Source organism: Gopherus flavomarginatus, chromosome 2, assembly GCF_025201925.1.
Source record: "Gopherus flavomarginatus isolate rGopFla2 chromosome 2, rGopFla2.mat.asm, whole genome shotgun sequence".
Lineage (NCBI taxonomy): Eukaryota > Metazoa > Chordata > Testudines > Testudinidae > Gopherus > Gopherus flavomarginatus.
Window position 1 is genome coordinate 229,632,371 of NC_066618.1, and position 16,186 is coordinate 229,648,556.

General features: G+C 40.2%; 1 protein-coding gene across 3 annotated transcripts in view; it reads right to left on the minus strand.

Annotated features, from left to right (window-relative positions):
- Positions 1-6,734: 6,734 nt before the first annotated feature.
- Positions 6,735-16,186, minus strand: part of ATP6V1H (ATPase H+ transporting V1 subunit H) — an 80,121-nt gene continuing 70,669 nt past the window's right edge. For 2 of the 3 annotated variants that reach the window (XM_050938895.1, XM_050938894.1), the window contains one exon: positions 6,735-7,115. In XM_050938895.1, coding sequence (XP_050794852.1) covers positions 7,055-7,115 — 61 coding nt within the window. In that variant the 3' untranslated portion in view covers positions 6,735-7,054. The remainder of the gene's footprint in view (positions 7,116-16,186) is intronic. The other variant, XM_050938896.1, reaches the window with a different exon arrangement.

Here is a 16,186-nt window from a genome sequence, read left to right on the forward strand (position 1 = left end):
CTACACCATTAGCAGTAAAAGGAAGAAAAAGTAATGGCTGCAACATTACTAGGAACTGCTATACTTATCCACCTGTAATAACTCTCTCTGGCACTGTGTTTAACTAGATCAGTGGCTGAAAAATAATACTCAATCATCACTGTTACAGCACAGAATGCATAAGTAGTGAGGGAGACTAAACATAACACGTTGTGAAGGCCAAGACTGTAACAGAATTCAAAAAAGAATTCATGGAGGATAGGTTCATCAATGTCTATTAGCCACAGTGGGCAGGGATGGTGCCCCTGGCCTCTGTTTGCCAAAAGCTGGGAATAGACAGCAGGGGATGGATCACTTGATGATTACCTGTTCTGTTCATTTCCTGTGGAGCACCTGGCATTGGCCTCTGTCAGAAGGCAGGATACTGGGTTAGATGGAACTTTGTTCTCACCCAGTTTGGCTATTCTTATATTCTTATGTTTTATGTTATACCCCGTTGCATCATGGAAACAGAGATTTTCACCTTTTTAAAAGAACAATCAGCAATACTCCATCCAGAAAAGAGCAAATTCTGTAGAGCCTGCCAGAGGTACTATGCCCCCTTTTCAGAGGTGCAGGATGAAGAAATGATACTTTTCACTATATAAAAAGGTTTTTCATGAGTTGGGTTCAGTCTTCTAACAGAGTCAATGAGTAGTGCATCAGGTTGCTTGGTAACGCCATATCTGCTAGACCTTTATGTCAGTGTAAGCGGATTGCAGAGAGAAACCATAGTTTAGATTCACTGCAGTAATGGGCTATACGGAACACCTACTACATGAAAGAGAGATGAAATGAAGAACTCATAAGCAACGATCCAGCAACCTGACCTCCATAGGCAGGCTCTTGTGGAGCCCACTGACTTAATGGGGGCTTTGTGTAGGCAGAAGCATTTACCCCTCACCTCGATCAGATTGCTGGTGCAGGGCCTTACTTAGGAATTGTTACAGCCAATGGAGAAAAATTGCATACAGATAGGGATACGTTTGAGGAAGGGATCTAAAACAGAAACACAATAGGAAATTAGGGCCTGATCCTCCTGGGTCGTGAGTAGCTCCTGTGAAGGAAAGACTGAACTTCAGTGGACTTTGGGAATCCAGAGCTCTCAGATCTTTAAAGAAATGTTCAGCATGTTGCAGGGGCATAAATGAAAAGTGGAGCTGAGGTGGTTGTGAATGTTTCCAAGTTCTGGGATAGAGTAATGCTAATGGAGCCCTGGGTCCTTTAAATTGCTGACCAAGCCCCACTGCTAGAGTCCCGGGGTTGTGGTGGCAGCCAGGACCCCCCGGATTCCGCTGCAGTAGTGGTGGTTGAGAGCTCCTGGTCCTTTAAATCACTGCTGGAGCCCCTGGCTGCTGCTGCTACCACGGGGCTCCAGCAGCAGGGCTCAGGCGATTTAAAGGGCCTGGGGCTCTGCTGTGGTAGTGGCAGCTAGAGCACCAGGACCTTTAAATGGCCCCCAAGCCCCAAGGCTCCAAGCTGCCTCTGCGGCTGGTAGCTCTGGCAGTGATTTAAAGGGTCCTGGGCTCCTAGCCGTCACTACTTGCGCTGGAGCCCAGGGCCCTAAGGCCACACCCCTTCCAGCTGAGGCCCCATCCTCTGCTCAGGACTCCAGAGTTCCAGTAAGTCCTTTATGTTACTTTCACCCCTGACTGTAACAGTCTTACCATGGAGTCACAGACAGCCCCCATTTATCTTGCTGTGGAGTCACAGACAGTCTACCATTTATCTTGCCACCTAAGCAAGGTGGACTTAGTGATAAATGGTCACTTACACAAAGAATCACAACATATTCTGGTTGCTTCCAGTCCCAAGAGACCATTTTCTCGACTCCTTTCTGATCCAAACCTATATCACATTCTGTCTTTCATTCCTTTCCTCCACAGTCTGATCCAAAACCCCATGCTGACTGGGTGGCTAATGGCTGTGCCAACCTCAGTCATCACAATTTTTGATTCATTAGAGCCCAGCTACCGGGGCTTGCTTTGTGAGTAAATTTACCTAACACTTCCTGTGCTATTGCACCCACCATATCAACCTCTGTCATAAGCTCTGCAGTTTGTGCCAATGTAGGCAGCGAATATTACACTGAACAGACCAATTGTCAAAACTGCCCAGATAAATCCATGCAATAGTTGTATTGCATTATTCCCCCTCCGTGTTATAATTTAACTAATACCCCTCCCCTTCAGACCATCTTCCCTAAACTTGTAATCGCTAATTCAAACACTCCTTTGGGCTCCTTCTGTAGAGTGATAAGGAAAATCTAGACTCCCTGTGCTGGCTATGTTATTTATGTAACTACAGGTCAACAGGTGGAAGTTTGCATGGGTCCCAATCCTCCCATTTAAGTAAATTGTAAGACTGTCAATTTCCATAAGCCATTTTACAGCCCTCCGTTTGCACCTACTTTAATTCTTGTCTAGCCCAGCTTTCAGCAGGCGGACGGAATGAATGTAGTGAATATTATCAGCGCAGGAAGATCCATGGTTATGTGTCTTTATATTAACATCAGTTTATCACTACCCCCAAATTTTCAACATGCCACACAGTTCTAAATAGACAACACATAACTGCTCTGTAGAAACTGCCAATAGGCAAGCTAGAGGTTTTGCAAGCTGGGCAGAGGTCAGGTACTTGTGTCCCATTATGTAGTCTTTTTCTGATTCCCAACTGAACTGATATATCATCACATTTCTCACAGAGAACGTTGGCCTATCAGTCCTGAACGGCAACGGGCCTGATCCTTCCAAATCACTGACAGTCACCATTTGTTCAACCAGGCATGCAAATTATACTTTTGCAATTTTCATGAGCTGTTAAAAGATCAACACTGCCAGACTCCAACATAGCTAAAATCTTGGCAGTAGTGACATTTCACACATTGTAACAGGGACACAAACTGAAAAAGTTTTACTTTTCATTCCGCTAGATAAACCTCTTACTTTTTTGCATTTGGAACTTAAACATTCAGGTAAAAGAGCTCACTACCTACAGGTCAGCAAGGTATTTTATTCTGAGACTTATGTTGGTTGCATTCATTCCATAATTAAAGGTAGACTTTTAAGGTGCACTGATCACTCTATGAAAAGCCACACAATACACAAATGTTCAAAATAATATGATTCATCCTCACTTGAGCTAGTGCATTTCTGGGTTAGGCCCCAACTTAATTGTTTGAATTAAGGTAGCACTTTGAGTGTCCAGTCATGAATCAGGGCTTCTTTGTGCTATGCAGCAAACAAAGACATTCCTACTCCTGAAGATCTTATAATCCAAGTAGACTTCAATGAGCTAGATGGACCTTTGGTCTGACCCAGGATGGCCATTCTTATGCACTTTGCTAGATCAGAGCTTCAGTTGCTAACATTGCAGTTTTCTTACATTCAAATGTGTCTGTTTTCAGTGTCTTCACTTCCCTTCCTATGCCCTTGAATTCTAGTTTAAACTCTCTTCACACATTCATTGTGAATTCAAAATCTGCTCAGAGGTGTTTCCATTTAATTTTCAGAGACTGGTCATTTAAGAAGCAGTATTATAAAAGCAGAAGTTATCCTCAAATGATGGAACTGTGCAGTGTGCTGATAAAGATTTTAAAAATTCATTATAGGGTAATTAAACCGCATTTTCATTAAATTTGTGTCAAGATAAAACAAAATTGTGTTAAACTACAAAATTTTGCCAACAGGAAATTTCTGTGTTAATATGGATTGAGACAATTATAATTCCCTCCGTCAAACCATGTTTCAGAAGCCAGTTAGACACCCCCAATGTTACTTTTCAGTAATCTTTAAACCCTTACTTATCAGCACCCAAGGAAGCTGCTAGCATATGCTTTCACTCACAGAAATTTCAACTTTTCCCACATCCCTCTGTCACAGTATACTGAAGTGTTCAATCTGCTTGACATTTCATCTGCCTGTTTTCTATTTACTTGATGTAATGAGAATGAAATGTGACTACCTTAGATGAGCTTCAAATACAGCTGGGTATATACTGAAAAAGCAGTAACTCAGGATCATTGTATTCAAGACCTTTTATTTGTTATAGTAATCAGATAGTTGCTTGAGTTATCTTGCCAACAAAAGCTATGTATTTGCAAGATTATTGGCACCAGAAGATGCAACCTGATGCAGACATCTGAACGCCACCTGTGACTTGAAGCTCTCTCTCCTGTTTCTGAAAGTTCCGTTCATCAAATGGGGGAAGCAAAATCAATACTATGCAACTTCAGACAACAGAGCAGACTGAATTAAGAATAGCAGGTCTAGTGGCTTGAGCACTTGAGACTAGAATTTGGCATAACACATTTGAACAAAAATAAATTCATAAAAAAGTGAAGACCGCTCCAAATGCGGAAGGGGGCTAAATTCAAACAAGTTCTGTGCTGCCGACAGGTAAGTCAGTTCTAGTTTAAAATAAACTGCAGTTGTTCCTGCCATAGACAGTCACTGCCCCCCTCGCCCCTTGGCTTTCACAACTAAGTCCCAATTCTGCCTCCTTCCTAACCCATCTCCAGCATATTCATTAGACAGGGAAGTATGAGGAGCCATCACTAACCATCTGTTTATCCCCTCAAGGTTCCATCTACAGTTCCCTCCTCTTTGGAGTGAGTCTGCCAAATAGTTTCTCCCCCTACTGTGCACAGATGTGATCACAGGACCTACCTGTAGATTTTGTGGTATGTCTTAGGATTCTTGGCATCCCACCAGATCTTCAGACCAGCCTCCACTGCTTCAGGAGAAGTAGAGCCCGCAATGAGTCCATCTGGCTGACTCGTGCATCTGCACTAACTCTTCACAGGCCCAAGCATCTGCCCACGTGGAGCCTGTTCAAGTGTTAGGGCCTCAGTCTACATGCTGAGTGTAGCACCAAATTAAAATCCAGATTGAGGAAAGAAAGTTTCTCCATATCCATTTCCATTGAAGGTAAATTATTCTGGGTTAAAATAGCATCTGCCGGATCTTTCAGGGTATGAGCTGATCATTGGCTGGGGCTAGGAATAATTCTGCCACTATATCTCCCATGTTTTAGTATTACATGGTGGCAGGGGGGAGAGGAAACAGGGGAAGAAAACAAGTTGCACCTAGCTCATTAGCATATAATACTGGCAACCCTTAGGCATCTTGATTCCAAGCCCCTTGTGTAGGGACTATGAATATTATTGTCTGTCAATCTTGATATTCATAGCTATCCATATTGGGCTTAAATTTTGAATAGTAATACTTATTAACATGTTAAAATGGAAATAAGGTTTTTATAGCCAAGTAATTTAAACTTTGCAAGCCAAATGCAGTAGGTTACAGAATGGCATCAGAACTCTATTAGTGAGAGTCGACACTCATGTCCGTAATACCAGAGAGCAGATATTTTCGTATTCAGTAACCACGAAAAAAAAAAAAAAAAGACACTGCAATGAAATTCACTCTATGGCACTTATTGTACTTGGTAGGTCAAAATTACTTGGATGCTTTAAACACAAAGCCTATGATGCACTTTTAATGCCTGGCCTTCCTATAATCTGTTAACATTGTAGTGACAGGAGGCGCTCACTGCTTTATGTCTTGCCAGACCAGTCTCCTCCTCTTAAAAAAAAACACAACAAACAAACAGACTAGTTTCTGAATGTTTCATCTTATGAGAGCAAAGCCCTTTACTGAAAAAAAAAAACAAAATCATGTTTACTTTTTATTTATTTATTTATACTATTTATTTATTATTTTATTGACATGTGTTGTCAGATGCTACCAGTGTGGTGCTCTGCTCTTGTTCAATAATGATAAAAGTTGGCTGCATGTGTGCGGGTTCCCTCTGTTTGCTGCCCTGGCTCTGCAGATCGCTGGCACAGCAGACCCCGAGAGAACCCCCAATGACCACACACTCTAATAAGGTACGAAGGAACTCGGGCCAGGTTTATTGTCAAACAAAGCACAGTAAGTTTCCTATAGACTCTACAGGATGTACTACAAATTTGTGCCCCCTGACAATGGACACAGCTCAGTCAGTGCGGGACACTCCACTGCCCCCTAGGCCGGACAAAGACGTCCACTCAGGGATGCATTCTTATACACTTTTGCTAACAGATTACTCATTACTCCTGATGCATTGAGGTACAGCCCCTCTATTAGGGGGTTGCCTTCTCCTGGCACAGGGTGGTTCGAACAAACTATCCATCATGCTATCCATTGTATTGTCCTTTCATATCATATTGTCTCCACCGTATTGTCCTTTCATATTGTCTATCCATCATATTGTTCTTTTATACTGTCTTTAGGCTAGGTCTACCTGTTCCTTATTATCTGTGTGGGATACGTCTGTACCCAGCTGTTCTGGTGCCATCTTGGCACATGTTCATTTTATTAGTGACTTCTAGCAGCCGCCTTCTTGCCAACTTCTGTGAGTGGGACCTGTCTCTGCCTCACAGCCCAGCTTTACTTAACAATGTCTTGACTGTTACTCTAGTTCAGGCATCATACCGGGCCCTGATACCAAGAGTTTGTGTCTCATGGACTCATTTTACTATAATATGGTAATATTGTTTTAAATAAAGACTTTATTGAAACTGATCAGCAGTGTTTTCCAGATTACTGAATTGCATACAGCACAATGTCTTAGAAGAATTTTATGAATTACTTTGTACACAGAAACAGGAATTTATTCTTGTTTTCAGAAATGGACAATAACACTGAAAGAAAATATCAAGGGAGTCAAGATAGTGCACTGGAATGAATATCCTTTAATAAGGTTCTTGTTATGAGACAATAATAAATACATAAAATAAAGGCAATATACATCAGCCATGTTTCTTCAGATACGTTGGTAACATAGCAGGATGTCAACTGGCAGATTCGTCAGAAGTAGTTGAACACACACTAACTTTTACTAGGTGACAGCACCAGAGGAAAACAGGAAAGAAATCAACACATTAGCAGGAAGCTAATATTGCAACCAAGAATGTTTGCTTATTATCAATTTAAGATATATATACTCCAGCTATACCCGGGAAGGAAGAGTTGTAACATACAGTTTGAAATGTTTAGCTTCGTGCCGTGACTGTTGGAGGTTGTTCTGACTGTAACTGCTTCCCAAGATATTCCCTGAAAGACACAACATAAGAAAGGTTGTGAAAAATTCCCCTGCAAAATGTCTCAAGCAGAGTAAAGGGAGGGAAGCAATGCTCTTATATTTAAACCTTTTCATAGAAGAACAGTGACTAGCGATGTTGGGTGCCCAATTTGAGATACATTGAACGGACAGAGCTTCATTTTCAGAGGGTGGTTGTTCAGCAGTTCTTGAAGCTCCGGAGAGAGGTTTCAATTTGAGCATCTCCCCCCACCACATCCCAAAAAAGTAATCTAAAGTCACTAGTCACTTTTGAAAATCTTAACCAGTGTTCTAGCTCATCCATAACTACTGTAACTTTGCTGATGGACAACTGTCACGTGCTGCTGGTAAAATTATTTAAAGGATTATTCATCCTATAATGTACATGTATAACTCCTGATAACGTTAGCATGCATACAGACAGTACAGACTTCTCAGATAGCAAAACCTCATACAAAATTACAGGTGGAAAATACCTATAAGATCCAATCAGGTTCATTTCCTACCTCTCTTGTATTAAGAATGCTTTCTCCAGGCCAGTGCAAAAATGTATTCACTTTTTTTTCCTTTTTAAAAAACACACACCAGTCCTATCTAAACCTCAAACTAAATAAATACCCAGAATCTTGAGTATTCCTAAGATTTTTTAATCTTTGGTAGAGTCCATCCTTCCCACAACTAATGAACTATTTATCTGTTACAAAATTCCTCTGTCAAATTAATCAGATTTCTAAGAAGTTTTCAGGTCATCACTGCAATGCAATGCCATGCCAATAAAAGATGAGTGTAAATTGTACAAAAATGACAACAAGGGCCTAATCCTACAAGGTGCTGCTAAGCGCTTTCATGTCCCATTGGTTTTCATGGGAAGCTGAGGGAGCTCAGTACCTCATAGGATAAGGTCAGAGAGTGTGGGAAGAAAGACTTTTAAAAGCAGCCTGTTGCACGCTATTGAAAATACGCCAGCACAATTCTTTCAATTCATCAGTTGGAGCAGGATGTATCAAAAGTTGTGAAGTAGAGGAGCACCATTTCCCCCGCTTATGGCACACTTACGACAACACTGTTATTTTTGTATTTGCATTTTGGCTACAGGAGCACAATAGTCTACATTAGGTAGACAAAGGCATCTAGCCACAGCAAGCCACCTTGGGAAAAGACACAAAACCAAATTAATGTGACGCATTTCAGATTACAAGTTTACCTGCAGTATTTCAGATCACCATTGGCAGCTCATTTTATTACCGACCTCTCTGGCCTAAATTCACAAGTGCTGAAGAAAAACGTATTTTCAAAATCTTTGAAAACGAAGTTAAAAAGGGAACAAGTGAGAAACTTGCGTTTTTCAATATTACAAGACATCCTGTTAAATGTGAGTATGAAAAACTTACATAACTGTCTTATAGTATGGATCTCCTGTTTAAGTGGCACAAAATCTCCAAAAGGAAGACCAATGACAATCTCCTATACCCCACGTTATGACTAAAATTCCATTTAATTCTAGCATCTTAGAGAGAATGATATTTAGCTTCACATGCCCTCATTTTCTACAGCATAGATAAAGCTCAGCATCAATGCTGCATTCCACTCATAACCAAGTACTTTCCCACACCTAAAGTGTTACAAAATGTAATTTTAAACCTTGCACTCTGCTAGCAGTAAAAATTTAATCTTTAATATAATTTGAATGCTTTAAAAATGTAACACTGTTCCTGCATATTAACTTTCCTATGTAGTTAAATGGTTACATGTATGTGTTTAAAAAACACAGCTAGAGGAACCTAGAACCTGCAGAAACAATTGTAAAATGTTGCCATAGGATCGTAGTACTATAGTGCATACTCTAAACAGATACCAGCCCTGAGACCTGCTAACAATACATAGCTCCTCTCTTCAAGATACTAACTGCACTGGTCCTGGGAATGAAATTAAACAGAGCCTCTGATGGTACAGAGGTGTGTGCCACAAGGTCATGTAGGCTCTACACTACCATGCTTTGAATTAGGAGAAGTCCCTTCTTCTGCAGGGACTTGGAATAAGACAAGCAACTCGCTGGAGTGCAGGAGCATTCATTTTCCTCTAACCTACTCCTTAGGTCTAGTTGGGATGGCACTTACAGGCTCTGGAAGGAGCTGTACCAGGCTACAGGACAGTGAGCTAATGATGCTGATAGGTTAAACTGCATAGAAGTTTATGTGGTTAAGTAAACCTTCTCTCAGCATGCAAGTTTCATGTGAAAACTGTTCACTGCTGCTAAGAGGAGAGAGACCGCATTATCGGGTTATTCTGAGAGGCTTTATATATTTAATCAGTTCTTCTCACCTCCTCCCCACAAGATTATGAAAGCAGCTCTTAATAGACAGAGTACAGTCGGGTACTAATTCTTAATGTACATGTTAAAGGATGATGAGATGAGTAAGTGTTTATATGATGGCACTTCAGCATGTTGGAGATAAATAGCAACTGTGAACAGTTATGACAGTCTTCACAAGCACAGGAAGATATTATTGCTATGCCTTACTAACTTCTGCAAATCAGAGGTTCTTGGGTTAGGCAGCAGACTTTAGTGCGACTCTTTCAAGTCAACATTTTAGACATGCTGCTTGCCCTACGTAATTAATGCTGTGTTGAAAAAGAAAGCTAGCACTCAACACACAGTATTGCTGGAGTTTTGGATGGAGGGAGGGGGCAGGAAGTAAGGCTAGTAAACTGGAGAACCACCAAGCCTTTTTTTGGGAGGGGGGACACCACACAGCTCTCTCAGTAAAGTACATTTATTTTAAGGACAAAAAAAGCAGAGAAAACGTGAAAACCAATAAAAAGTTCCTATAAGCATGCTAGAACCTTGCCAGAGGAGATCACCTAGCAGCATTATGGGGCCCTAGTAAGCCAAAATCTTTCCAACCGTTCCACAAGAGCTGGGACACCCCTTAGATGTTCCTGTTCATTTACTGAATCAAAATGAAGGCTCTGTTAGTTGAAGCTCAGGTTCTTATACCAAAAGCCTCTTCTCTGTTGAGGTCTCTGGAAAACCCCGTTTGGGCCCAGTATATGCAAACATCCTAAGGGATGATGCATCTCCGGAGTTGTTTACGGTCCCCCAGGGTATGTATGTACACACACACACACACACACACACACACACACACACACACACACACACTCTTACACTTTTAGTTCCTGGAGGAGCTGTGGTAACCCTCCACCATGGAAAACACAATCATACATAAACCATTCATAAATTTTAGACAATAATCTCCAAAGATACTGCATGGGATTACAATATCTGTCACACTATTTATGACCATATACAATAATACCAAGTAAATCATGTCAGAGGACTATCGTGATGGAAATATTTTTTCACACAGGAAAAATACAAATAGGTGCCAAGCCAAAGTGTTTAGTCATATTACCTTCAAAAAGGATCCTGCAATGTTTCCTTTCACTATTTAAAGGAGGGTGGGGAGGATGAATTCCTGCAAGCCAGAGCTCTGATATCATGGAATGTGTCTGCATGAAGTGCTTCATTGAGTAACAGAAAATGTAAGGCAGCAAGTTGTGCTAGCAAGCACACATGGTAGACTGAACTCCTGAGAGGCCTACAACCTTCCAAGTATCTGCTTTAACAGTTTCTTAATGTTGCAATTTCAGTGCCTAGCCTATATTGGACTTGTAAAGCTAAGCACTTTATATGGTTAGTAGTCTAACTAGCTCTAAAACATCACTTGTGATAACCCTAGACGTTGACATGAGATTTACAGTACAAAGGCCCAACTAGGGTCAAAGTGTTGTAATTTTAGTTCTTTTGAGATTGGGAAACTGATTTTGGTAGCAAAATCCATCTACCTTTGAGCATAGCGTACCCACCAGCCGTCACATTAGATACTTTAGCAGATGTGTTCGAGCAGACCTGAAGAAGAGCTCTGTTTATGCTCAATGCTTGTGGGCCTCATCAACAGAAGTTGGTCCAATAAAAGATATTACCTCACCCACCTTGTCTGTCTCCTGATTCAGACATCTAATTTTCACATCTGATTTTAATTCAGCTACAAGTAATTAGTGAATTATGCACTAGCAATTTTTTCTTCTTTCAGGCTAAGTCTTATTTCTAGAATAAAAATGTATAGGTTTCTGGGAGATATCCAAAAGCTGACACTTCCTCCAAGAAGTTCAGAAAATTAAATATAGATTTCTAACTGCTGCATCTTCCATACGTTCCTCCTTTCAGTATTGTCCTTTTCATTTAATGTTTTCACTTGAAGGGGCGGGGGCATCAAGCTGAATCCAGAGCTCAGGTAGATTCTTTGTTGTGTTAATGGCAGTAAATGTTTTATGGCCATTTGCGGAAGAATTCATGGCCCTGATCCAATGCTCACTAATTCAATGGGAGTATTTCCACTGAATTCCTTGGGTGCTGTATCAGGAACTATTTACAAACTGACAGTCTGAATTGAAAATTTGAGCTACTGGCCTTTTGCTTGTGAAGTTGAACAGTGTCAGCAGCAAATAACCCAAGACAGACAACAGCCTGGTCAAGGCCAGCTGCAGCATTTTTAGCCTGGTCTGGGCCAGCTGCAGCATTTTTGGCACGGGGGGGGGGGGGGGGGGGAGAGGCTCGATTGGCGGTACTTCAGCGGCGGCTTCATTCTTCATCGGCAATTCGGCGGCAGGTCCTTCCCAAGAGGGACTGAGGGACCCGCTGCCAAATTCCCGGATGTGCCGCCCCTTTCCATTAGCTGCCCCAAGCACCTGCTTGCTGCACTGGTGCCTGGAGCCAGCCCTGAGCCTGCTAACTTTAAAACAAACAACTGAATCCCAACGTCATTGTGTTTAACTCTGAATTAGGAGATGGATTCCAGAGGCTGAGGAGAAAAGATGGCAGAGAGTTTAATAGAGTAGGCTTAGGCGTTTAACCCTAAACACTCAAACCCACTTTAGTCTGTTTTGTTTCTCTACAAGGAATCAGAAAGATAATTTCAGTCCTGATGCTGTTTAAACTTTTGGTTGGTTGGGTTTCTCCCCCCCCCGTATATACTGTGTGTTGACTTTAAAGATTATCTATGTAGAGCTTTTTCAAATAGTATCCAAAAGACACTCACGTATGAAAATTTTTGACACAGACATAATGGGTAATTCCTAACATTTTAGAAGACTGGGGTTTTGTTAGAGTAAAAGGCAGAGCTGTTTCCTTTGACAGAAAGCACTATGAAATGAAGATATATTGATGTTTTTGTACTTGACTGTGTGTCTAATGGGTAAATCCAATCCAAAGTTTGATCTTGCCAGAGAAGTAAGAGTATGAATTTGAAAAGCTGGTTCAAACGCAACTCTTCATGTACTGAACAAATAAAGTCTGATCCCACAAAACAAGTAACTACAAAAGATAAGTAGTAACCACTAGGTGACCTTTAAAAAGGTAAGAAATCAGAAAAGATTAGCAGGAAGCACATTTTGAAGGTTATTACTGGATATACATCAGTTCATATGACTCATCCTACTAATTTAAAAATTTGTTACTAGTTACAATGCAAAATTAATTTTATTAAATGTACTCAAAAATATAACACATAGCTGTGGCTGTATCAGCAGTTTAACTACATCGAACAATCTCTAGACAGCCGATAAGGGCTGCATTGCGAAGAACAATTGTATGACCATAAATGAATCTCTAGAATGTTCTGAGCAGCAGTCATCAACTTCAGCAAAGTAAAGTTAGAAAAACGGAGTTCGGTAAAGTAGGAAAGAAAAAACATGCTCAGATCAATTACAGCTACACTAAATGTCTCAGATGCTTTTCTTAGCCATGGGAACATAATGCTTATGCTACAATATGTGCTTAGAAGCTACCCCATTGAATACACACCATATTGCATACATTGCGATTTACAAAATCAGGCAATATAACACTGCTGTTGTTAAATGGGAATAAACAGAAAAAGGAAGAGACATCTTTGCTTGAGCCCCAGAACTGAAAGGAAGAATGGTCCAGTGGTTAGGACACAAGACTGCCAGTTGAGAGAGCCAGGTTCCATTCCATGCTCTGCCACAGGCCTCCTGTATGACCTTGGGCACGTCACTCAGCATACATCTACACTGCATATATCCACACTGCAATCAGGAGGTGTGATTGCAGCATGAGTAGACATACTCAAGATAGCTTTGATCCAATAGCAATGAAGTTGCAGCAGCACAGGAAGCTGCATGAGCTAGTCCTGCCCACCCAAGACTCTGGGTACATACTCGAGTTACTGCCACTCATGGTGCCACAGCTTCACTGATATTATTACTCAAGCTAGCATTTGCAATCACACCTCCTGACTGCAGTGTAGACTTATCCTATTAGTCTGTGCCTCAATTCCCCATGTCACTTCAGAGTTATTTGCAAGGACAAATACACTGAGGCATTCATATATTACAATAAGGGGGGGCCATTTGAGTACCTAAGATAGATACGACTGACAAACAAAAGTGGCAATGAATCTTTGCAAGAGAAACAAAACTGGAATGCACTTACAATTAGATGATGTATCCTAAAAGATACAAAGCTGCAGATGAACCTGGACTGAGTTATAAAAAATAAACACCAAACAAGACTGAATTGTTAATCGTAACACTACTTATACCATTTTGCACCTTTGAAATAAGTGACAATCAAGAAACAGGACATATATCACCATATTTTATGTACATAAGAAGAAACATAGTAGTGGATGGCTGATTAAATGGGATGCATGTCAGACCAAAGAGGACAAAACTCTAGGTCAAAAGTTATTTGTTCAAATGCACTTTAAGTATTAAATTAACATTTGTCTTTGGCTGCACCCAACAGCATTAAGCAGGCACTCTATAGATTTATAGAATATCAGGGTTGGAAAGGACCTCAGGAGGTCATCTAGTCCAACCCCCTGCTCAACGCAGGACCAATCCCCAGACAGATTTTTGCCCCAGATCCCTAAATGGTCCCCTCAAGGATTGAACTCACAACCCTGGGTTTAGCGGGTCAATGCTCAAACCACTGCTGAATGATTTAAAAAAATCACTGATGGTATGGATTGTGTTATCATTTTGTAACGTGCAAGCTGCATGCTGAATCCAATAATTTGCCTTTTAGAACACTGTAATACAAGCTATAAACTACATGGTGGGAAACCTCACTTTTCACTAATAATTTTCCATCAAGGACACATTGTCTAAGATAGCCTTTTCTTCAACAGATACATTTTATGACACTTTTAAAAATTAGATTTTCCACAAAAACCTCCACAAATTAGGTTTTGATCTAACCACATGCCTGTTTAGTAAGAACAGAGCAATATCAGCACAAATCATTTTTCACTTGTTTCTATATTATTATTATAATAATAATAAAAATAATAATAATAATAATAATAATAATAATAATAGGAGATTACCAATCTCCTAGAACTGGAAGGGACCTTGAAAAGTCATTGAGTCCAGCCCCCTGCCTTCACTAGCAGGACCAAGTACTGATTTTTGCCCCAGATCCCTAAGTGGCCTCCTCAAGGATTGAACTCACAACCCTGAGTTTAGCAGGCCAGTGCTCAAACCACTGAGCTATCCCCCCCCCCCCCCCGTATTGTGTATGACTGCAAAGTTTATAAATACATTAAGGATAAAGTCTCAGAGTTAGTATTCATCTAAACCGATTCATGTCTTCCCAGTAATTTTAAAAATTCAACTTTAAACTTCATTAAAATCAGGCAATTTAGTTTACGTTTGTGCTTTACAGATCAAGAAGCCTTTATTTACCATGCTGAATAGAACAGAAAATACTTCCAACATTTAAAAGCTTTAAGTTTATACAGATGGCAGAATAATTCAGGAAGGTTGAAATAAATTAGGTCTGACTGACAATTTTAATCAGACCTTTTAACATCAAGGAAAGCTTTAATTTAAAGTGCCACTTATCAGAAGTGAAATTCCATCAGAAAAATGCTACTTTGCTGTCAGCCAGCAAATGGCTTTTTGCAATTACTGTGCATGGCGTTTTAAAATGAGACATTATTTTGAAAAATAAAAATGTAAAACTAAGCATGATATGGAACACACACTGCAAATAAGGAATGCAAACTAGACCGCTAGAAACATAAAAAAGTGTTGTACAAGAGGCCTAGCTTTCAAGAAAAAAAATCTGATCATGCACTGTGAAATCCTGGGGAACACATGCAGAATACAAATTCCAGTCACCCAAATATACAAAATGCAGCCTTGTAAAATACACATTTATGTCCAAACAACAAAATGGAGACCTTAAGCATTAGTTAGTGCGGAGCAAGTATCCTGGTAATCAATTATTTCTTTGCTTAATTTGTCACCTATCCAGATGTATGCTCTTTAAACAAATTTTATCAAAGATACCTATTGATCATCTTGAACTTTTCAAATAGAAACACACTGTTAACTACATATTTTGTGTTTTCTATTACTGAGAAATAGGACAGCATTCAAAATGAAAATTGTGTGAAGCTGGCTAAATTAATATAGTTAAATTTTTATTAATATGTATGGTTGCATTATTATTCACTGAAGCAGCATCTACTAGAATTAAGCCTATAGTTTCTGGCAGCTTTAAATGATTAAGCTGTTTACTATCGCAAACAGATGCAAGCCAGCATAAGGGATAATTTCTAGATGGCTGGCTAACAATATAAGATCCTGCAGTTCATATTACAAAGAGCAAGCAAGATACAGAATCTCTCAGGTGGGTGGGATTTGAAGGACAAAGTTCATAATGGGGTCAGTAAGAGTAGTGACTAAAATACTGTATAATGCCATTAACTCTACAAAACAGCAGTTTATTATGTAGCATATTGCAAATTCTAGGAACAGAGTTTCAGGTCTATCAATATTTCTATGAATAGATAGATATTTTAAAAGGTGGCAGGCAAGAAATTTTTACCTGAGTGTTCATGAAGAAAACTAAGGCAGCCATTTCCACTTTCAACAGTGGTGAGGGGGATTTTCCACCTCCACTTATCTCTTTGGGACATATGAAGAAAAAAAGTAAGTGGAGCCAGGAGGCTAACTGAGCTTGCATGAT